The 24,593-nt window shown below is 35.6% G+C and overlaps 2 protein-coding genes across 2 annotated transcripts; both read right to left on the bottom strand.

Annotated features, from left to right (window-relative positions):
* Positions 1-786: 786 nt before the first annotated feature.
* Positions 787-20,625, bottom strand: Tsp_06730 (tripartite motif protein-containing protein 67). Its single transcript, XM_003380524.1, has 25 exons — positions 19,744-20,625; positions 16,512-16,607; positions 15,907-16,023; positions 15,598-15,714; positions 14,938-15,097; positions 14,623-14,765; positions 14,416-14,554; positions 14,023-14,292; positions 13,742-13,934; positions 11,532-11,624; positions 11,184-11,336; positions 10,791-10,914; positions 10,561-10,694; positions 8,988-9,085; positions 4,308-6,743; positions 3,794-3,954; positions 2,781-3,048; positions 2,590-2,721; positions 2,205-2,330; positions 2,007-2,135; positions 1,797-1,919; positions 1,464-1,604; positions 1,245-1,397; positions 1,044-1,193; positions 787-998 (listed from the first exon to the last, which is right to left on the bottom strand). The coding sequence occupies exons 1-25, from the start codon at positions 20,623-20,625 to the stop codon at positions 787-789; spliced, it is 6,750 nt and encodes a 2,249-aa protein (XP_003380572.1).
* A 2,323-nt stretch (positions 20,626-22,948) lies between these two features.
* Tsp_06729 (conserved hypothetical protein) lies at positions 22,949-23,976 on the bottom strand. The gene is made up of 4 exons (XM_003380523.1): positions 23,816-23,976; positions 23,558-23,667; positions 23,191-23,272; positions 22,949-23,060 (listed from the first exon to the last, which is right to left on the bottom strand). The coding sequence occupies exons 1-4, from the start codon at positions 23,974-23,976 to the stop codon at positions 22,949-22,951; spliced, it is 465 nt and encodes a 154-aa protein (XP_003380571.1).
* Positions 23,977-24,593: the final 617 nt, after the last annotated feature.

Raw genomic sequence — 24,593 nt, 5'->3', positions numbered from 1 at the left:
TTACTTACGTAATGATGAATGATGTCGACGATCCCATGAGAAGAACGAAAAAGAAAGGTATAAAAATTTCACCACCAGTAATGTTTACAGCACAAAATTGAGAACGTGCTACAACTTCAAATACGCAAAAATATATGTACTGCAACCTGAATTAGAGTAACATTTATATATGTATATGTATACAGAAAATAACTAAAGTTACTACGTGCAAAAGAAACAAATCGGCAAAACATACGAGTAACGCTCATTCAGTGAATAAAATTTTCTTCATATTTTTCACATTTACTTTCCGGGATACTTTCAAACATAGATTAGTACACTAACAATGCGTGCTAACGTTCCTCAACAAATCACTTATTTATCATGAAAGAATTTGCATAGAGTAGAGCGAACAACAATACAATCGACCGCAAAACAAACAATTCTGACGTGATATCTTTAAATTGCAAGGGCAAACCATGGTCTTGCTCAATTAATGATAAAAAGAATAAACTACCATGTACTGTATTAAATTTGAAAACAAATTCATCACCGTTAAGTTTAAACAAATAAACCATCATCGTATAAAAAATATGTCTAATTTCATACCTCTGGTATTGTTTTACCATTCAAAAAAACATCTGTCTACTGGTGTTACGCAAACACATAGTTTCGTTGGAAACAAAAAAGCACTAGAAGAAGATTAGAGAAAAAGCTTCAAATACAAGTTTGAAAATTCACAATTCATATGGAGAATGTGTGATGTTATTCCGTTTTACACAAGTACGGTACAACATAAACCATCGTTTAGGTTACTTGAATTATAATAATTCCAAATGCAGTGTGAACCTGGTGGGCATGAGGCGTAGACGTTTTTTTGCCTCCGGAGGACAGTGTCGTCGAAATGCTGCAACGTACAGTGAAATATTTCTTTTTCTTCTTCGTTTTCGTAGTACAAATGCATGCGCCAGTAGGCGCACAGTGCTTCAAAATCTTCCAATGCTTAATGATTGGAGTGACTGCATGATTGGAAATTAAAATAGAATAAATCCACTCAAACTTACTTGGCTTTGGACAACACACAGAAATTGTTTCGTTTGGTCTCATTTCATTTATTCGGCAATATTCGTTGGTAGAGCACTGATTGTCGTCAAATTCACAAAAAACAAAGTGATCCAAATATTGAAAACCGTTCTTTGTTGGGCATACTGGTTCTAGAGTTTGGAAAATTTGAAAAATGATATTCTGAAAAGACCGAAACTCACTTAAAATACAACAACTTGAAGCTTCGGATTTGTTTTGTCGAACAGGCTGCGCAATATAGCCAGGATAACACTGACATCTTCCGTCCAAACAGATAATATTTGCATTTTCCACACATTCTTCTGTTATATTACACGAATCACCTAGTTGTGCTTCTGAGGAAATTTTTGGAAAAGCGTTTATAGATTAGGCTAGTTGCAAGCATTTCAAAATGCACTTACCACGAACACATGCGTTGATGTTACTATTGTATTTCTTTTCCTTGCAAAGGCACTTTTTAACATGATCAGCATCGATTTCACAAATTGCATCCCAAGTTGAACATTGCATTGTGTGTTCACAGCTTTGTCCAAACATTCTAGCTGCACAAATTGCGACAAGCATTTAGCAATACAATAATAAAATTACACGAACGTGAATAGAATACTAATTTCGAACACAAATAAACCTTACTTGGAAAACATTTTCCCCCAACATAAACAGGTGTTTTTGATGGACAAGCTAAAAGTTCTATGCTGAATTCTATTGAATCACAATGTGAAAGTTTATCAAACCTTTCGGGCAACACAATGACATATCATTGACTCCAAATGTAGTGACGTGACAGAAATGCGTTTCAGAAGGGCAGTTATGGCAGCTGTAATTCAAAAGCGCTTCTCCTACTGGACAGTTGATTGCTGCAATTTTATAAAGTGTGTGTGTGCGTGTGTGAATTATTCTAGTTTAGAAAAATGAATGAAAATCAGTAGCAAATGTCACATTACCTGGACAACATATGCCCGTTTCATTTGTAGCAGTACAAATGTAATGCTCTGGACAATCATCAGTTGGACTGCAACGCAGAAGTTGAAAATTTTCATCCACTGCAGGTTGGCCAATTAGACATGAATTTCCTATTGTATTAATTATTAGGGCTTATTTTTAAAATAACAGTTTACAATATCGTTATTGATATAAAATACCGCTGTATGTGCAAAGATTGTGCTTCGATTCCGCACCTTCGATACACTGACAAGTGCCCTCTTTGCAATTGCAATAGTTGCACAAACACTGGCCTTTTACTTCGCAACTCTCATTTAGCTGCTTTCCTCAAACATTGCATTTTTGATATTAAGTGTTGCACAAAGTAAAAGTAATAAATACACTTCGACTAAAGATTTTCTTTGTTCTGAACGAAAATTTTGATTCTATAAGAAGTTCACTTATACGTTACCTTTGAAACATTTTTCTTTCACTGCCACGTAGCCAGGTTGACAGCCTTTTAATAGAAAGAAATAAAGATTTTTCGAGTTAAAATGTCAACAAAACGAATCCAATATGAATGAATGAATGAATGAATGAACGTACGTTTCAAGCAACCATATGCAAAGACCTCATGCGACTGAGGGCAGTCGCAAAGGCTGTTTGAATTGCATACAAATGGTGGACGGCATGCAAATGTTGACAGTTCGGGAGAACAAATTTGACCATATGTTGGAGCTACAGAAAATTATATTGGAAAAAAAATTTAAACTTAAAATGAAATTTCTTCAAATTACCTAGTATACAAGCGCTGTTGGAACGTGGTAAAAAATTTGGTCGACACTGACAAGTAAATTTATCTGTACAATATGAGTTTGGAATGCTTGCACAGGTCGAGTTGTTCTGGCAAGTCATTCCCAAATAGGAGAACTTTTCGTCCATATCAATGATAAAAATTTCTGTCCATGTGCTGTTGTTTTGTGCCGGTGAATATTTATCAGTCGAATTTTTTTGATTATCCTCATCAGAGGTAGAGATATACACCTCTGAATTGGAAAGTTGTACCTGAAATTGGAAAACAGACGCAACAACGTAAATCAAACTTTGCACAATCATGACTGATATGAATGAAAAATAATAACATCAATCAGAAGTAAGCTTACATTTTAAAGTTTTCGTAGTCGCTGTTGAAGTGGAAAGAGAGAATGAAATTTACGAGCAAACAGGCAACTGCGTGGAAAAAGTATTGTTTTCTTGTTTGTACTTGCAGGTTTTCTCTTTGGCATGTGGTTTCACATTAACAATAAAATGCACTCGCTTTACACTTTTTTGTGGTTCTTTTCCAAATATTGATCATTATTGACCTATTGACCGGTTGACAAAATCTTGTTGATAATTTTTCGTAATGAAAAATTTCTTAAAATTTAACTTGTCATCAATTTGATAAAAAAACTTCAATTGTTAATAAATTTGCATAAATATTGATTCAATCTTGTTATAAGAGCGTTGAACAGAAAGCAGGAAAACGTTGAATAAGAAAAGATACAATAAAAGAGTAGTAAAATTGCATGAATATGAATGACATGACGAATTTGGAAAATTCTTTCAGTAGAACAACAATAATGGACTGCAAGAAAATGTACTTGAACAAAATATTTATTATTGCTTTCCGAAGAAATGGAAAAGAAAAATGAAACGGACGAATGCAATCAAAAAAGTCCGTCTAGGAGCAAGTTGAAAAGATTGAATTTGCAATGGAGAAAGCAAAATCATGCATAAATCAATAAATGTACTAAAAACTGTATCTTACCTTGTTATTTTTCAGTCCGCAGTTTCGCTGTTTTGCTCTTTTCAAAAATAGCATCATCAACATCGCATGACAACATTTATTTGAATGCAACTCTTTTTGTTTTATCGTAATGCAACATCTTTTCGCTTTGCTCTTTGCAAAACGTTTCAAAAACTTGTACACTAGCAGTTGGTGTTGATGGCTTTGCTTAAAAAAGTATTCGTGGTTGTTTAAGCTAAACATGTTCAGTTTGATATCAAAAAATAATATAAAAAATAAAACCACCGCTCGATAACAACAAGATAAAAAACAAACAAACGCAATGAAACGACCTAATCTGTACATGTATTGTACAAGCATATTGATTTTAAAAAATGTTACATGTAAGTAGTATATATGATCGAGAATGTATATACATGATGTAGCTAAGAAGAAGAAGAAGAAGAAATACAAAGCCGTTGTTGTGGTTGGATGGTTGGAGCTCGCAGAGTGAACTGGTATATACTTCAGCTGCTGAAGCATTTGCGCAAGTTACAACTGGTGCTCTGCGGACCCCAGACAGCGAGCAGAGACAAATAGCACAGACTAGAGTTGAGCCAACTGATCAAGCTCATCAGAATCATGAAAAAGCCGATCTGCGTGTAGGCCATCACGTTCGACGGAAGCATGGCCAAGCCGGCCAAAAGGGTGGTCAACGCCGACAACGTCACCGGCACACCGATATATTTGAGCACTGTCATCACTTTGTCGTCGCGGCTGCCGAGTGAGGCGAATTTGTAAGCGACCGCATAGTGGAGGGTGTAGTCGAACGAGAGGCCAATTGTGAGGATGATGATCGTGGATTCGACGACGTTCAGTCGCCAGCCGAGCAACACCAGCACGGCGATGGTGTCCAAAATCACCGCCGAAATGGACAAAATGCTGAGAAAGCTCAAAACTACAGTACGCGTGACGCAGACGGCGACGATGAACGCGATCAGGATGCTGAGAATGATCGACGTCGGCGTGCCGAGCAGCAACTCTTTTTGCAAATCATACCAAGAAGTGGTCATCGAATCGGTGGTCACTGGCCAGCCGCGTTTCAGTGTGGCCGTTCTCGACTCGCCCAACACTCGACGTACGGTCGATTCGATGTCGTCTTGGAAATGCTTCAGCTTGTCGTAGTCGGTGGTCCAGTTGTGCCGGGTTTCCAAGTAGATGACAAAGCCGACCACCGCGTCGTTGTCGTAGCGGATTATTGGGCTGCCACTGAACACGTCCGTGGTGCGGGTGAAAGCGGCTACGCACGGCTGCACGTTGCGCTGGTCGAAATATTTGCTCAAATAGGCGCAACAACTTTCCCCCTCTCCAACGCAGACTTGCTGTTTGGACCATTTGAAAAAAGCATGGGCAAAACAGTCGCCGTCGTAATTGAAGGCCGGCTCTTTGGCCAGACGATCGCAGACCGCCTGCAAATCGCGCAACGTTTCCAAGTTGGCTTTGAAGCGCGTATCCTGAGCCAATTGACCGTAGGAAAATGGATCGAAATGGGAGCCGCCGACTTCGCTCGGCACAAAACCCCAAACCAGGGACACTTTGATCGGCATGCAATATCTGGCCAGGGCGAAGCGAAAGTGCAATTCCATCTGGTCGTCGTACCATTCGAACGGATGGGACGGCTGGAAGAGCAAAATTGGATTGCGTTTCGGCAACGACAGACCAGGCTTGTAGAAGACCAGGAAAAATGACAAAGCGAGCAGCAGACCGAACGCCGCGATCACATAAGCCCGCAGGCGTTGCAAAACGAACGGCAAGCAGATTTGCATGAGGAAATTGGACGCAATTGTTCCAGAAGCGTACGCTTGAACAACCAACGCGTTCAGGGGTTTCGGACACCAACGTTCATAGAGCGGATTGACGTAACGTTCGAGAATGATCAACGATGCCGGCATGAACGACACGACCAGCAAATAGTTCATCAGCATTGTCGTGCCGGCAAATACGGCGAAACATTTGATCACAATAACGTTGCTGGTGAGGCTGGAAAAAAACGCCGCCGCTGTGGTCACACTGGTAATTAGCATGGACAGTGCGGCGTAGGACAACGCGTCGACAATATCTTCGGGCGCAATTGTTTTCGCCCCCTGCTTTTTGGACGTGTCGAAGACGTACTTGAGCACAAACGTATCGTCGGCACCGATGCCGATCAGCAACACAATTACCAGCAAATTCATGAATGGGAAAAATTCCATCCGAAATACAAGCCCGTAGACAAAGTAAGCCACAGTAACGGAAAAAAACATCGACAGCAACACTGTGACGGCGTAGAAAAATGAGCCCGAATAAATCCAAATTATCACAGCGACCAAGCTGATGCCAAGGAATACCCAAACGGTGTCGTTCACAAGCAACGAGTTGAACATTTGCAATTTGATGCCCAAATTCAGGCCTACCAATTTCAAATGTTTCAAATCGTTTTGCCATTCGGATACTTTTTCATAAAGCTTTGCAAACTTTTTCAAGCTCACATCTCTCCTTCCCAAATATTCATACGTGTTGTACGAATATATTGGCAAAACCATCGACGTGTAAACTGGTCCGGTTGCGTTTGAAAAGATATTTTGCGATAAAATGAAATAAAATAAATCTTGATAATATTTCGAATTGCAATAATCCGGTATAGCTTGACAGGCGGCTGTATTTGCACTACCTTTGCAGTGGATGATTTGCTGTTGATAAGGTGCACAACGTTCAATGTTAGCCGCCACCGTACCAACATCTTTCTCTTTCAAATTTGTACAAGTGAGTTCACCACTGAAACATGTGATATAATTCGGAAGACTCCAAAAGTGATTCTGCTCCAAGCGAATTTTCACCTCCTGCAAAGTGGCATTGATTTGTTGCTGCAATTTGCACAGTTCCAAAATCACATCAACTGTAAACAGTGATTTCGTCGAAGGTGCTTCCAAAACTATCAAGCTGTGATATTCCACTAAAGAAAAACATTAAAACCATTCAAATTAATCAACATTAATCAATGGAAATTGCAATTAAGCAAACATTGCAATCTGTTGTGATAAAAAAAAATTTTCAACATATCCATCTCTATTATTCTTTTTTATCATTTCATTTATTCAGACGTATTTTTATTGAAATGTATTATTACATATTGTCTTCAACGTCAAGTGAAAAAATTCTAAATAATAATTGCGTAACAGTATTCGAAATATTAGTTCAACATTTCCTTTGCCAATTCAATAATAATTTTTTTAATAAATTTCATTAGAATCAAATAAAATTGACAAATAGAACAATAATATATATAGGTGATGGTGAATTTTCAATAGTCAACAGATAAATCATTCAAATTCTTGTTGATTGAATAATAATGATGTTCAAGAATTAATTAATGTTCGAATCATAAAAATTAAAGAAAAAATTGTCAACTGAAAAATAGAGAATTGAGAAGTTTTTCAGCTTGAAAATCATTAGTGGAAGGAGAGATTCAGAGAGAAAAAGTGATATGCTGCTGCTGATATGTGATGATCATATAAGCAACGTTTGTGATGAGAAGCAAATTAATATTTGAAATTCATGCCAAAAGCATAATTTTTTTTGCAAGTGCAATTTCAAATGCTACTTGAACGTCAGCCCAGTATAAAGAAATCATCAACAAACAACAGTACAGGATACAGTGAAACAGAACTAGGCAAAAAAAGCTCAATTCTAGTTCAGCCGATGGCAAACTAATTTACAGGCGTAAAAACATAATTATTGGACAGCATTAGAGATGGACAGAAGCAAATAAATCAATAAAAATCAACAACAATATTCGTTTATAAAAACAAAAAAAATGAAAAATAAATGCTATCACTTTGGATAAGCTTTGAGAAAAAACAAACAACTAAAAATCACTACATCTGCTTCTCATTATCAAAAAGTCAGCTGCTACTTTTTTGTTGCATGAATTTAAAAATAACTTATTAAAAAAATTAAATAAAAAATAATGTTAATGTCAAACTATATTTTTTTGAAAAAAATATACATGTTAATAATAATAAATGTCCGGTAACTGCAAATAATCAGACAAAAGTATGAGTTGGCTTCTTCTGAAAGCCGCTTGTGAGAGAGAGAAAGAGAGAACTCGGTCGCGAGAGAATGCAGGTTACGGAAATGCACAGAACGATATGGGCACGCATGCGTAACCTACTCTGAAGTAAACTGTCATCATCAGCCTGTAATTATTATTCTCTCTTATGCAAAGTATTTGAATTGAAAAAATTATTCACATTCATTCATTCATTCATAGTCGCCTCAATGAAAATGTAATTTTTCATGTTATATCGCTTCAATGCGTTAAGATTCTTTCACAAACAAACAAATGTAAGGAAAATTTTGGTATACACTTGAACACAAATAATCGCTTGCTTATTCGGGCAAACAACACGCTCAAAGACACAAACGCGAATATTTGAATAATATACGCAACAGCGACAGCAATAAAAGGAAACTTTGCCCAAAGTTTAGGTCAATAGGCTGCTGACAAATCGAAATTGCTGAAATTTCCTTAAACAACTGACTGGCTAGTAACTTTTCAAATGCGAATTGGTCATTTTCCTTCAAATACCAATAATTGAAAATATTACTGATCATATATTATCTGTACAGATAAGAGAACAAGTTTTCCAAATTTTTACATATCAATTTTACATCTATGGATCATTTGACATTGCACAACTGCAAGGTAAAAAGGTTTAAAACCAGTCAATAAAAAAACGTTCTACAATTTTCATCAATTAAAACTACGCTGAGCAATTTGCAAAATACACCAAGAGCTGAAAAGAAAGCATCTTAAATCTTAAATTAGCTCACAGTAAAAAAATATAAACAATTCCCTTTATGCAACTATATTGCTTTTGTTGAAGTTATATAATTATATCCAATTTTCATAAATCAACCAAAATACATAGATATGCACAGTTTGAAACATTTCAAAATCATTTTTCACAAGAAATACAAGAGTATGCAAGAAAGAAAAACCAACTCTAACCGTTAATCTTAACGCTGACCTGATGAATGCCTTAATTCTCATTTATGTATGTATATGTATATATATATGCATGCAGAGGATAAAAATTACATTCAACAATGTAGAAAAGTTTACAATAAATTAATTACTATTAGGATGAACAATAATTTAGTTTTTAGAATGAATGAAAAATAATGGTGTACTCACGTTGAGCAAGTGGCGCGTGTAATTGCAAACAAGGGCTAGAGGTAAGAGCGGCGAAAAATAATTCTTCCAAAAGCTGACCGGTACCATTTCGTTTGCGTCTAAAAGAGGAGGAAGAAAAAAAATTAATAACTACAACGCAATTTACAACAAAAATGACAAATAATAATAAACAAACAAGTAAACAAACAAACAAATAAACAAATTTAGAACAAGCAACTGTTTTGTCTGATTGCCATTTTTGTGCTGACAGAAAATTTTGCGTAGTAGTGTATTGACGTAATTTCCTTAACTTGCTGACATCGTTTGCACATTTTGCATGAACAAAATATTTTATTGCGCAACTGTTGCTTCACATGAAAATGTTAAACAATGAAAAAAGTGTTTGAAAATTTTACAACAAGCACAACAACTAATAATCTGATAGGCAAAAAAAGTAGATGCAATGAAGTAAGTTATCTATCTTGTTTGGTTTAAAAGTTGAATTTTTTTTTAAATAGTACAAATCTCAATTTAAATTTTGAATGAATATCCATTTCAACTAGCAAATCAAAAAAGCAATATGAAAAAAGATGATTACTTTAAATTGAATATTGAAAATGGTCATTTGCAAAATGTAAAATTTTGATATTTAAAAAAGTAGTATGTTGAAAGACAGTTTCGCCTAAGAGGATCAAAGTTAAGCGAAAAATAGAAAAATTCCATCACATATTATCACACCAAGGAGTGGTAGGTAAGTAGAGTGTCAAAAATAGACACATAACAAAGAGTGATATTGATCATCGTAATGCAAAATGCAAATGTTCACCTTTGCAAAAATAGACAATAATGCTTCTTTATGTGAAAATTAAGCTACACAAAGAAGTTTCGTTACGCAAAATCGAAACCAGTGGAAAAGGCAGCAACAAACGACCGTATCGTATCGTATCGAATGATTGTGCTGCTTTTTCACTTTCTACAAGCAAAAATGTCAAATCGACTGACATTTTCTAAACCCAACTGCCACCACCACCGCTCATCTCTCTAACACGCCCAAAAAATTTGCCACTGTTCTGCTGTTTATTACGCAAATTTCAAACTTTTACTATGTGCTTATTACTTACTTGCTTCGTGTTTCAAAACAAAAGTTGAACATTTGCCAACAACAAGTGAAAAGTTGATTGATGATGGATCATCCATCGACTAACTAATCAGTGGAACATTCTATTCATTCCGTTCGTGCACAGTGGGAAATTTTTCAAAAATCATTTTAAAGAAATTAAACCTCTCCTCATCGCTTATTATGCTTTCTAAAATTCAATTATACATACACAACTGCACGAATTAATAATCCACAGGTGAAAGATTTTTCTAATTAAATAATTTCAAACTGTAATAAACAAATATTTGTTTTTTTGTAAAAAAATTAATACATTTTTATATGGATAAAAAAGTGGAATAAAAATGCCGATGAGAAGAAATAAGCGGAAGCGAGTTCACAGCTAATACAAGTAATCAAAGAGAAAGCAACTGGTTGAACTGGATCGATTGAAATGCGAACCATTTCCGTAATACAGAAAATGAATGGGTTTCTCACCTTTGCAAAATGTTGATTGGCGGCATTTGACGGTAAAACTCTTTTCTTGAATCTGGATAGAAGGAAATTTTCTCCTCAAGATTGTTCCACGTTAGCACTCGATCGCTTAGTACCGTGCCACGTGTTTCAAAGCCCTGAAAAATTGGAATTTTTAAAATACAATACAATACAATAAAACAAATGCTTAAAAAGTGAACAAAATTTTTCAAAACAAAATATAACTTTCTTACAACTTTAGGGTCTGAAAAGTCAGGAGTCGGAGCCAACTCAAGTCCCAAAGCCGTCAAAGTACAAAGCAAAAATGTTGTCGTCATAAATACAGTGATTGGTCGATTGCAGATAAACATGGCATATCTGAAAGTATAGTATATATATATATACAGATGCAGTGTAGATTTAAAATATACAACAACACAAATTGTTCTTACTGTTTCCGAACATTTTCAAGCTGCGTAACAGCTTTCTGAGAATAACTAACTTCAGAAGTTGTTGCATTGCCGTTTTCGACAACCATTATTATATCTTCTCTCAATAGTTGTCCAAAAATGTGAAAAAATGAATAATCGAAATTTAAAAGCGGAAAACAATATCACCGGGTCCAAGCGGTTCCAGACGGATATTACCGACCTGCTGCTACCCCGGTGTCCATTGTGCACTGTCGTTCCTTTTCCTGGTTTGTCAGCGCTAGTAGCACTGTAGGCCGCTGGCGCAGAAAAAAAGCAGCCAACTGTCGCTTTGGCTCATGCAAACTCAGCCAAAGTGAACGCAATCCTGTTCTGCCAAATGGAACGGACGACTTTCTCTGCAGGAATGTGACATCACCGTGGACGAGTTGCAAGACCCAGTTTTCATTTGCACGCTGTCGTCGTCTCTATTCAAGCAAACGAACTTTTCCAAATTTTGCCTACAAAACATGCGTCGACACGCTTCATATTCTTTTTCTTCGCTCTTCATTTCCCTTAATACATCACCTCTTCACATGCACATCCATCCACCATCCATCTGTGGGCGCATTTCCATTCCTCTTTCTTTTTAATAAGTACTGCGACAACTGTTGTTTTCTACTAGAAACCAAAAAAAAAAATTCAAAAATTTAAACAAGCTACCATAACACTGAACAACTGTCAAAAATACCCGTCACTTTTGAAAAGCTTAAACAAAACTGGTGGCCAACTTTCACGCACACACACACACACACACTGCTACAGTTCTCCTACTATTACATGCACAAATATAAGCAGCACATGTACAGCTGAAATTTGTTTACTTTAAAAATTTCATCATCACCAAAAACATTTTCCAATATTTCACAATTTCACAACACGACACTACCTACTGCCACGTATGCACAAAATACAAATTTAAACTTGCTTTCCATTAAAAGTGTACTGTATTTCATCTACTTATATGAACGAAAAATTGAGTTGGCCAAAATATTTCGCTGAAAGGCTAAATTAATTTCACTGGTGCATTCAAAATTTATGTTTTTTGTTCATAATAAAAAAAGAAATCCACAAACAGCAATACTAACTAACGAGGCAGGATGATTGATATGTAAAACGACTCGTAGTTGATATTTTCAGCTATTTGTAGAACATTATTTGACAAGAACGTCAACAATGTTCTGATCTCGTAGCTATGTTTTAATTAAACACGAGTCGAGATGTGCTTAAAGAATATCATAAAAATATCACACCTTTTGCAAAGACATTAATTACATTTAATACGAAACGAGTAATCGATAAGAGAATTAAAAGTAAAATTCTTAAAGAACAAACGCCTCTTTCATTAATGGAAAATTTTAAGCTTGTGAAAAAACTCAATTTTTTTATTATTCAGTTTTTCGTTCTAGGAAAAAAAATTCAAAGTTCATACAATAGGAAAAGAATTCTCACTTCTTGTTGTGTTATCCGCTGTTAGCGTAGTAGGTAAATTTTGTTTTTTCATTAATTTGCGCTGACAACTGTTTGCCCTACGTGTTCTAAAAATATACAATTTAATTTGTCCAACATTGTTACAAGCCGCTTTGTTCAAATAAAGCTCTGCACACTAGGAAAACACGTTCAATGCAGTAAATATTCAAATTTCATCTCGAATAATCTTATCGAGCTTACGAATTCAGGCTTTGAATCCGATTTGTTTGCTTTGATATCTACTGCTGCTGGCTGTTGTGATATTTTAAAATCATTATGCACTTGACTAAAAAAAACAAGCGAAAAGAAATTGAATCTCTTATTTATGAAAATAAATAACTTATATATATATATATATATATATATATATCGGCACCTGGTGATTTTATAATCAACGAAAAACACTGCTTACGAGAAAACACATATAGACACAGCTGCTGCTGGTGGTGCGATGAAAGAAGTGAAAACTATTTAATTTCTTGGTAGCGTCTTCAATTTGGGCAAATGTTGTCGAAAAAACAGCCAACATTGGAAGAATCAGTTTTCAATGAAGCGTCAAGAGAGGATCGATGTCAGTGAACCACCTCTTCGACGCCGGATAATTGCTCTAAAATTTCACAAGCTCTGGTGTCAGCTTACCATACATCTATATCTGTCACATTCCTCCCAAAGTCATTTAAATCCTATCTACTAATCTCCTCCCTTCGGCACCGGCTGGCTTAAGCTTGCAAACCACAACAGACTTCGGCAGAATATCCCAAAAAATGGAACGCTTGTTATTTGTTATTAACACTTGTGTTTTATATGCAGCTCAACAACAACAAGCAGCATAAATTTAGTATCTATAAAATAAAAAATATATATATATATAACATGATATGAATATTTATTGCAAAAGTAACGAAAGAAAGAGGTTAATTAAAATAATACACAGCAGCACAGTGGAAATGGAAAACATAGAAAAACAATTAATATGAATAATATAGTAGTTGAAAAGTAGATGGCAGTTGTTATTGAAAAAAAAACAGCAATTTTATAAAATAATTATAATATGGAAACTTCTCAGATATTAAATCGTTTCTGCAATCGTTTTGACAACGATTCTTGATTATTGCAAAAATCAGGCGGTTCAATTCCAGAATGCAACGTAATTTGTACATTGCGATTAACAGAAAAGGCAGGATAAAAAACAGATCTAGGAAGATTCCTAAAAGGTTCCTTGTACATTAAAAGGCAAAAGAAAAAATGCTCTATAATAATAACCATACCGGAATGCCAGTTCGGAAGTTTGCTTACGGCCATCAACGTAAAAATCCAACGTCTGCGCATCACAATCTAGCAATATTCCAATAACGGACCCGACAGATGCACCGCCATCTACTCGACCGTGATGCATCTCGGCATGCAAATACCAAGAACGCTCTTCGTCAATGTACATGGACCAACCGTGTTCATCTTTCCCTGAAATAAAAAGGTAATAAATAAATAAGTTCAACGTATAAATTACGTATAAGAAACAAATAGAAATAAAACAAAAATAGATCCATACCTAACATCATGTTTCTGGAAACTTTTGAAGTAGCTATTCCTACAATAACATCAGCACTGGCATCCCGTCTGTCTACAGACACTTCCCAGTAGTGACGACCGCGAGTGAAACAGACTGTTCCAAGTACAACACTGTAGTTCAATGAAGTACTGCTTAAGGTAGTATTTTCTTGGTCAAATACTGCTTCGCAATTTGAGCCGTTTGGCTTGAATTGAAACCACGCAGCTAAAACAAGAACATCATTTATCACACTTTTTTTAATCCTAATAACTGCATATTGGATATTATTAAACTGCCTGAAATTGTTAATAAAGAATAGTACCTATTGAAAAATATTAAACCACATCATCATAGTGAAATCGTAAAAAATTAGGAAATAAGAAAAATACATACAGCCAGCAGTATGCAACCGTATGCACTGGGAATAGCTGCCTTCGCCGATCATATTGTATGCTTTAACTCGAGCGAGGTAGACTGAGTTGAAATGCAAATTGTCAACATTGCATGCTGTGTCCGCACCAACGTAAACTTCCTGTTCAAAAATTTTTAAAGTTAATTTTAATCGATTTATGAATTTTCTAATAAAAAAAGAAATAATACCTTGAAATTTCCATCACCGTGACCGTCGTCAATTTCCAAAATGTACCCTTCTATATAGGAATTCAGCGGTGCTTTCCACACAATTGTGACGGAATTATTTTGAGCACTGCAAGCTTCAGTAATTATTGTTGGACATTCCGGAACTATAGTTTAAAAATAATGAAATTATCAAATAAGCAACATAAGAAAGAAATCTTTCTAATAAACAAACCAATGTTTAAATAATATAATGGAATGAATAATATTAAATGAAGGGAATATAAATGGAAACAGAAATAAATAGTTAAGAAAATGTTAAATATTAATTGCTTTTACTTTTCAGTTGGACAAAGTTGAGTTGATTGATGGCAGCTGTGACTGGCTGTACGTCTAAAGTTAATTCAAATTCTGGTGACACATTCGCTATGTCAGCTTCGAGTTCCTTGCGCCAAATCAATTCCATGTTGGATACGCGATGGATCAGCGCTGGTGAAATCTATTAATATACAAATAAAACTGAAGGCACCCAACGGGCTTGAAATTAATTAAATTTCTAGCAGCAATGTTACGCGCGTTGAGCAACATACTTTACGTATTCACATTTTTCCCCTCTTGATTGTTCATCAAACGGGATCAATGTTTGCATTGAAACAGCAAAAAAGTTCATCAATATCATTCATTCATTCATTCATTTCAAAACAAAAGTTCTCACTTATGGCTCAGTTTTAAAAAGTTACCTGATACATACATATGCACCAACAACATACATTTAAAACGAGAAAAAAAAATATACAAATGATCATTTGTGCAATGCAAAATTATTTAAAGCATAAAAATATTATTCACATAACTACAGACTACTAAAAGATATCGAAAAAAACGTAATCAATAATCTTATTATTTAATTTATTCTTTCTACATACGTATCATGCTGCATAAATGTATATTTATTGTAAAAAATTCTACTTTAAAGAGAAATCAAAGCAATCCACCAACCTGAATAAAAGCAATTGGATCAACCTCTTTCAAAGCTTCAATGCAAAATTGCACCAAACCAGTCGTCTTTTGCAATTGATTGGTACAATTAGAGATTTGATCACGAAACAGCTGATTCTAAAATAAAATAACAACACAATAAATAACATTACAAGTACAAAACATTGTAAATGGAAATTAAAAATTATCATTATTGTAAATGGAAAATTATAAAACATGCGTGTGAGCATCCGACCTTCCCAGGTTAGCCGGAAATGAACACAACAAAATACAAATCCAGAACAATCAATCGAACCAATTTGCACTCACCTTGGTCTCTTTCTCTCGCAACGCCAAATCCAACAATTCTTGTTTGCGTTGTTCGATGGCCACGATTAACTTGTCGCATTGAGTGACTATGAGAGCCTCGAAATCCACCGAGTTGGTCTGCAAAAGGGAACAGAAATTGGATTTAGAGCAAAAGCTTTGGGTAAATTGAGCATAATAGCAGCAAAGCGCCAACATCGCTACCATTCACTACACAAGCCTCCTAACACGACCCCTAATTGAGATGCAGAATATGCAAAACCGGCAAGAGAGCATAAAGAAAAATCCCCTCCCTCCCCCTCACCCCGCCTTACTCTTTCTCTTTCCATTTTCCTGATCAAACTACATCCAGTCAGTCAGTCAAGCTTGATCGGTCATGGTCAATGGCATACGGCCAACAACAAATGAATTGCACAAATTGCTAATCATTTCCTCAAGCTCTATCTATCTACAACAGAACAACTGCGCTAGAGAAATTTAAATGCAATTTTCCCTTGGCCTATCCCAAATTACTCAAATAGACCACGTTTTATACAAATAAAACTCAGCTAATCCATATATGTGATGTTATTTTCACATTCGCAACCAAATTAGAAAATCGCTCTTACCTGCACCTTGTCGTTGAGTTGCTTCAAACGAGCCAAATTTTCCGTAGCTGTTTTTGCCTTTTCAGACAACGATTGCAAAGTTTGCGACAGTTCTGTCTGAAAATTAAACATGTACAAAATGAATAAGAAATATTTGAAATGAAATGGATCATATAAAATGAAAGCAACCAACCATTCAACAACAAAATATGTATAATCATCAAACAATCAATTTCTCAAAGAATACATCTACGCATATATTCTATTTTTAAATGTTTCCAGAAAATAAGATTTATTTTCAAATGCTACAAGCAAAAGAGAAAAATTGAATCAATAACAACAGAAGAAATCAAGAAACACATCTGCATACCAACAAACGCAGTGATCGATGACAAACTGTCGTCCCCTTATAAAAGAATATAAATTATAACGGCTCTATTCTTTCTTATGACAAATATATTTACTACACCTTTCGTTTTTTTTATTCAATAATCTTTCAACTGGAATTATTCTAAAAATTCATTCTGATCATCAGAAACATTTTTCCCCACTTTTCCTCATTGGCAAAACCCTTTTATATGAACAATAAAAACAATATCAAAAAGCGATGCTATCGATTCACACACAATTCATTTTTAAATTTGCATTTTCACCCATAGCTTCACATCTATTCAAATATTTTAAACAATCGATAACAATCGTAGACTATACTCTGCTGCACTGCAAAATATTTTCCCAATTATTTAGCAAAGCATATATTACATGAAATTCTATTCTAATTTTTTGTTTAAACTTTAACACATAAATTGTTGAATAATAATTAAAAGAAAATTAAAAATGGCTTTATGTTCACTTTCTTTTTGTTTTCAATTTCACCTTTCATTCTATTTTATATGCTTGCTATTCATCATTCTTTCAATTCGTCCTTATTATTGCGCTTATTTTCATCTCTTATCTGCCATTTCAAATAGAGGGCGTGGTATGGCGAAAATACACACGCAGCACAAACAAGCACCGTACAAATGAATATATAAATGTACTGGAAGCAAATGGCCTAAAAGAGGACGTTTTCCGTTTTGCACAAAAGAAATTCAAATAAACAATGGAAGTGATTTTCAGGCCGACGTACCCAAGTGACAAGCGTGACGGGGTTGTGGTGCACATTCGATGCATTAGCTATTTTATGGAAAGTCAACCGATGAAAAGCGACACAGATGGATCAAACGTGATCACTTCTGTCATACAGAACTCGTGAGACAAAAACCGAGTGTTTCGATTAAAATTGACGATTGACCGGTCGATCAATGACGGCGACTACAAGTCGCCAGCTCTCTTCAGGGACCGATGCCATTCGCTGTTCACCGTCGGTCACCATCTGCCTAACTAAGCTCGATGGCAATAACATTGACCGGTAGGTCAGAGGCACGCTGCCTGTTACGCCGGCAATTGGCACCTGCACGACAGGAAAGCGACCCGACCAGGCCGGTATCCACGTGGACTTCATCACACCTATCTATCAGGCAGCAGGGGTTCGGCGCCATCTAATTGCCCAACTAATACGACCTCACGCTTCATTTACAACATCTCAAAGTCTCGTGCTATCAATCATCCATCATCCATTCCAATCAGACAAATTAGCACACTGAAGCGTGTGTTTTTTTAAATAATGTTTGAGCATATATGAGCAGTAATAATAGCAAAAACATTTCCACATCGAAGTATATCGTATCTAAGCTATAAGAAGGTGTTATCAGTGTTAAACACTGACATTTTCATATTTTTGAAAAATGCCCGCCAGTCAATCTCTATCCACTGAGAAATGAGGGCTAACAGCAGGCGCTTCTTGGCTGACAAACAATTACGTCAAATTGCTCACACACTACCTTCTGGGCCACTTGATGAATACTGATGCAAAGTTAATTTTTCACACCTACAATTCGCGTGCGAATTTCCAATTCATCAGTTCATATCAATGAAACGGCAAACTTGCTAACAATGCAATCAACTGCAACCGCAATACTTGCCCCGTTTAATTAATATTTGAAGAGGCTAAAAACATGCTTAGAACTAACTGTGTTATAACGATGAGGTCAAACAGCAGTTTAACTATCTCTCTATCTTGCAATCAAATGTTTTCCATTTGACATGTGGCTTCCAATTCCAAATGCTTCTCTCACTCTCTCAATGTATATATGTATGATTTATATGGTGTTAAATTTAATTTGCATTAAAATTTAAAAGTCAAACATAAGATAATGCTAATCAATGAGTAAATGAATAAATTCATGGAACTGGTCATTTATCGTTTGATTTTCTCTCGTTCTATTGTCATTAAGCAATAAATTTAAGCATTTTAAAATAAATAGCTGCCTCAATTTGAAGAAACAATGAAAATCAAAAACATAAAAGATTTCTTTTTATCGTGTTATCAAACATGGATGAGGTAATGCGAATAAATTAAGTTCAAGAAGAAGAATACACATGCAAAGAGAAGGGTGAATGAGCTTAGTGCAAGTAAAACAAAATCAGATGATGCGCTCTGCATCTATCCAACTCATAGTTGAGCATATATATAAATTCTCACGCCAACAACAGGCAGCTAATGACAAAGAGGCGAAACGCTTCCGCAGGAGGTGCAGCGCATTTCCCTTTGATTGACTGACCGCTGCAATTAACAATCTAACCCAGCTAACTGACTAATCATACATAATCTGGGTCAAAGCTTGCTTATCCTCACTTGAAAAATTCACACGCTTTCCTTTTTCATCTTCGACCCCGGCACACTGATGGCTGATTAAAATGGCTCGTTATTGACTAGTTGGGACTTTCAAGTGTAATGCAACAACAATCACAATCTCAGTGTAAGGATCATCTCCCTGCTGAAAAGCAACAATGGACGAAAACAAACAAACAAACAACTACTTTAACATTAAGTTGTAATATAATATGAATTATTATTCTTCTTAATTCCTTATATTCGAAAAAAAATTACAGAAAAAACAACAAGAACAACGATTATTCTTATTATTATTCTTGCTTATAGCCGTCGTCTTATTTATATGTTCTTGTCCGCGTCTGGCACAGAAAGGAAAAACTCAAATGATGCTGATAAAACACAGCGAGTGTAATATATTATCATCGACATCGTCGAATGAATGAATAATTAACAATCCAACTGACACGAGATTATGCAAAGAAAATGGATTATGATTTCAGTTGAAGAGGAGAAAAAAATTTCTATTTTATTACTTACCTTCTGAATTTTGCAGACGGTGGCGAGAGGTTGGAGATCGTGACCGGCGTGACGTGGATCTTCTTCTGGATGCTTCACGCAGGCAGTGCATAATGCAATTTTGCACGACATGCAGTAAAGCGATACCGACTGTGTGCTGTGTTCAGAACATCGGATATCGGCTGTTGTGCTCGTAGCCGTGGGTAAAATTTTCGAAACGGCCGTCGTCAACGGGGTAAGCTGATGCTTCGCCAGTGGGCCCCTGGCCGGATGACAGTCACGTAAGCACTGCTGACAGTAGGAAATTGAACACTGTTCACAACGGACGGTGGCTAATTTCGACGGTTGCTGTTCGCAAAGCTGGCAAGTGAAACCACCGACTGGTGGTGGCGGTGCGCGGAGATCAGCGACCGTCGTACGGGAACAATAACGCAGTACAACGTTGGAGAGGGCGCGGTTTCTGGGCAAGGCTTGGGCACCCTCGTCGCCCAACCAGCTGTTCTTCTGACAAGCCGGACAAATCAGTGTGTAGCCGCCCAGTAGACTGCTCGGTCGACTGTTGATGCACAACATTACACCAGAGTCGGTGGTTTCGGATGAAGCCAGTGAGCTTCGGTCGCACTCTTCGAACACGCTGTCCGGTTCGCTGGCCGCAAACACACTAGCCGCATCTCCACTGCTGATCGAGCCGCTGTCCGGACTGGACAAGCACACTGTTGAAGACTGACCATGGATGTTGTGGTGAACAGTGGTCAGTATTGAATTCGACTGCTCCACACGGTTGGTTCTCGTCGACGTCTGCACACTCAACGCACAGCTCAGACACAACGAATGACTGCAAGGGAGCAGTACCGGATTCACGAAAAACACCTTGCACACAGGGCACCGTAGTTCTTCTTCCATTCCGGATCCTCTTTATCCTCTTCTTCTTCTTCTTCTTTTCGTATTTCCCAATTATTTCGCCTTTTCCTCCTTTTCCTTTCCTAGTATCTCTGTTGTCAAAAGCTCTTGGCGAACAGATAATGTCGTAAAATCGTCGACTCTGAAAATGAAATAAAAATCTCCAAAAATCAAAACGCACTCAATCAACTAAAAGTTGACAACAACAACAACAACAACAACAATATTAATAATAATAACAATAATAACGCTTCCACCTATCGGCAGCGGCAGTTGGAACAGAAATAAAACGCGTCAACTAAAAGCGCAATGCTAGATAGATGGCTTAATCGAACGATCACAGCGCCATCTAACGGCGCCATACTGTCGCCATCAGGGCGATTAATGTCACGCTTTGTTAGATTACAAGCGTCGCTGTCAGGGGTCATCATCACCCCGAACTTGGTCAAGCTGTTTTCTGAAAGGCGACCGTTCGTCGGCAAATTAGCCAAGTGCACTTTATCTGTTTGCCAATGCTCAATATTTGCAGCTCGTGACCAAAAAAAGAATGTATATAAATGTTTAAAAAAAAGGAAAGAATAAAGATATACTCGAAAATGTTAATTCTATCATAGAAAAAAGGATAATACGATTTTAAAAGTGCAATAAAAATGCCAAAAGCAATTACTGCAAGCAAACAATACTGCTGCATAGTGTAGTATAGTATAGTGCATAGTGGTGAGAGAGTTCTCAGTTCAACTTACATCTATGAATTAAATACAACATTGAAGTTTTGTAAAAAAAATTTCCTTTCCCTTTCCTCAACTCCCTCTTTCAGTGAAATATTATTATCATTAAAATGATCCATTCGTTCTAGAAATATATACATGTCATACTTAATCGAGCATGACATGCAATATGATCTATAGCAATAGCTAGATAAAACAATGCAATAATAATTTCACGAAAACTGACTCCGCTGAACCTTATGCCATTTACAATCTCTGTTCTAAAACAAAACACATTAAACAGTGATTTTATCATCAGCTTCATACTTGATGCAAAAAAAAGCTGAAAGTTTCTTTTTGGAAAAAAGATGATAACAAAACTGTACAATAAAACAAACAGAAAACCAATAAAACACGTTCACCAAAACTAAACAGCAGATTAACATATTAAAATTTCAGTTCAAAAAAGATATGCTAAAGTATCGACTGAAAATCGGTTGTCAGGAACAGAAATAACACGCGTCAACGAAAAGTACAATGCTAGATAAAGATGGCTTAATATATAGAACTGTTGCTTGGAAATAAAAACTGTGCGAGAGTTAGTTGACCTTCGGCAATGCAAGAACAAATTTGCTTTTAAAAAGTAAACATGCTTACTTTTTAGCTTTTTTTGAAGTAAACAAAAATAAAGCGATGATAATCTTGCACTAAATGTATAAATTGAAAAATAGATAAATTTAAAGTTGACTAAAGTGCTGCCATCGAACGTCTGAGTTATATTTTCAAACTTATCAAACGACGTCGAAATTTAACCCACAAATGTTCCTTATTAATTTCTTGAATACATACATACATACATACATACATACATACTGATTTCCTTCAATAAATGTATTTGAAGTGAAATGAATTAAATAAAGCCACTTCTGAATGAATGCAACGCAATACACAATAACTTCAAAAAGCAAAACATTAATAAATAAGCTTTCCAAATTATATACATATATATGTATACGAAAGAATATGTACCATTTGCTAATGAAATAATGAACAAAGTGACAATTAAGTGACAAGTGCAAAGTAAAAACATAATGCTATGCTCATTCAAAGAGTGCTTTCTCTCATTTTATTAGTTATATTTGCTTCTTAATTAAGCAGTAAATTAGCAATTGTAATTAATCAATGTTCAACATTTTCAAAACAGGCCTGCACTTTGAATAAAGCATAACAATTTCAGCGAAATTCCAATTCTCTTGCATAACCTCGATATGCGTCAAATATCAATCACCTCTGTCGCAGATAGTAGAAATAAATACATTATTATAAAAGTCGAATAGAAAAATATGCATAAAAAACTAGACACAAAACACACGTAGTCGAAGAAAAAGCGCATCATCGTGGAGGATAATGGATAATCAATCACAGTTCGTTACCTTCTCAATTTTCACATGGCATATGCACAAATGTACGTGCACACGGGCCAAATGCCAAATGGAATGGGTAGTATATAAAATTATAACGACTAAAACCGAACCAACTGGTCATCAAATCTGACATTAAATATTTCACGTCCAAACATGTTAAAAACATGCGAGAGATGATGCTGTTGATCCATTGACCTACTGAGATAAAGAGCTCCATTTGAAGACGATTTGCAATAGTTTTGCAAAAAGACTATTACTACAACATTTTCTCATGTTCACCGCAATTGTTCTCAATAAACAAAATTCTCTGAAAATTATTTTACAATGAAATAAATTTTTTTAATAATTGCAAATTTGTATGAGATATCCTCCATAGCAGAATTTCGTCATTTTGCACAAAACAGCAACAAATCACTGAAACTAATTCGAACGAAAACAAGCATTCAGTGCTAGATAATATCGGCTGGCTAATGAATGAATCGACGAGAAGAGAAAAGATTGGCAGAATTTTTGCGCTGCCTGAAGAATGGAATAAATTTATAAGCGTACTCTAAGCAACGTGAATTACACATCTTACGCACTGAGACGAAAACGCAATTCAACGCAAACAAAATAAATATAATTATCATTAAAAAGTTGAAGTTAAATGCAATAAATTAAAATAAAAAAGTAAACATTAAAACAATGAAGGCAAACAAATAAAAAAACACAAATAGCATTCGCTTACACCAAATAAAAAGGAAGCAGATTTGTTGGATGAAATAAAACTGACAAAAAATTGTCCTACTATGTTTTTCGACCTACCAGTTTCAGCATAAAAAAGTGCAATAAGAGAACCACTTGACCCATTAGAAAACCCACTTAGTGCCCATTCGCTTATTCGATTATACATATTATCCATTCGTCCAAGCACGCTGAATACAATATCATCATTTCACGCTTACGTGCTGCTGAAAACATACTTGTAACAATGTGTAATTGAAGAATTTTGTCACACTGAACAATTATGTATAGCTTATATGAGGGCATAATAGAAAACAATAAAAACTTTCAAATTCATACTTGGCAATTATGGCACCTGTGTCAAAAATAAGCGCTGTTAATAAGCACACACAAACACAGATACGCACACATTTTCCTTTCACAAGGCTAATTCGACAGAAAACACAGGTAGCAAAAGCGCAGCAGCTTTCCTTATAATGCCAATCAATTTCCTGGCACATGTCAAGTAAGCTCTATATTGACAATTTTGCAAAACTTTCCAAGACTTTTTTCAACACTTCTCAATGCAAATTGGAAAAACTTGCAAAAAAGAAATGTAAGCAAATTTAACAAAAGCTCAGAACTGAATTCAACCTAAGTAAACAAATTTGCTGAAAAATGTATTATTCAATTACACTGAGCAAATTTTAGCAAACAAATGTCATCACTGATTATCAATGAGAAACGGCTAAATGCGTCGTTACCTAGGAAGAAGACAAACCAAGCACCTGCATTCTTAATGTACTCATCTAAAAACGTGCACAATACAAATTATAAAAATAATCTACCTAAAAAAAATCAAATCAACAATATACAAAATATCAACTTCAATGTATCACAGCCAACCACCAAATCAGCAAAGCATCATCTCATCATTTGTGATAATTTTGTATCTTGTATTCCACAAGAACAATCAATTAGTTCAAAAATAAAAAAAAGTTAATTTACTTATTTAAATGCCATTAATACTTGTAACTTAACATACAATTGGCTACAATAATGGACAGTAAAAAATAAGAAACTTCTGAATGTTGTACAAAAAGTGAAAAAAAGTATAACAACATCAAATCAAAAAGAA

Source organism: Trichinella spiralis, assembly GCF_000181795.1.
Source record: "Trichinella spiralis strain ISS 195 chromosome Unknown Scfld2, whole genome shotgun sequence".
NCBI classification, from domain to species: domain Eukaryota; kingdom Metazoa; phylum Nematoda; class Enoplea; order Trichinellida; family Trichinellidae; genus Trichinella; species Trichinella spiralis.
This window is presented reverse-complemented; position numbering and strand designations above follow the sequence as displayed.

Excerpts from the sequence above, each read along its gene's own strand:
- Tsp_06730 (XM_003380524.1), bottom strand. The coding sequence starts at position 20,625 with ATGGAAGAAGAACTACGGTGCCCTGTGTGCAAGGTGTTTTTCGTGAAT. Across the intron at positions 16,024-16,511 it reads AACTCAACGACAAGGTGCAG|ACCAACTCGGTGGATTTCGA; the intron begins GTAAGAGCGATT and ends TCCCTTTTGCAG. Across the intron at positions 3,955-4,307 it reads GGGTCCGCAGAGCACCAGTT|TGTACAAGTTTTTGAAACGT; the intron begins GTAACTTGCGCA and ends ACCAACTGCTAG.
- Tsp_06729 (XM_003380523.1), bottom strand. The coding sequence starts at position 23,976 with ATGTGCCAGGAAATTGATTGGCATTATAAGGAAAGCTGCTGCGCTTTT. Across the intron at positions 23,273-23,557 it reads ACTTTTTTATGCTGAAACTG|GCAGCGCAAAAATTCTGCCA; the intron begins GTAGGTCGAAAA and ends TCCATTCTTCAG. Across the intron at positions 23,061-23,190 it reads TTATCTAGCACTGAATGCTT|AGAATTTTGTTTATTGAGAA; the intron begins GTTTTCGTTCGA and ends AATAATTTTCAG.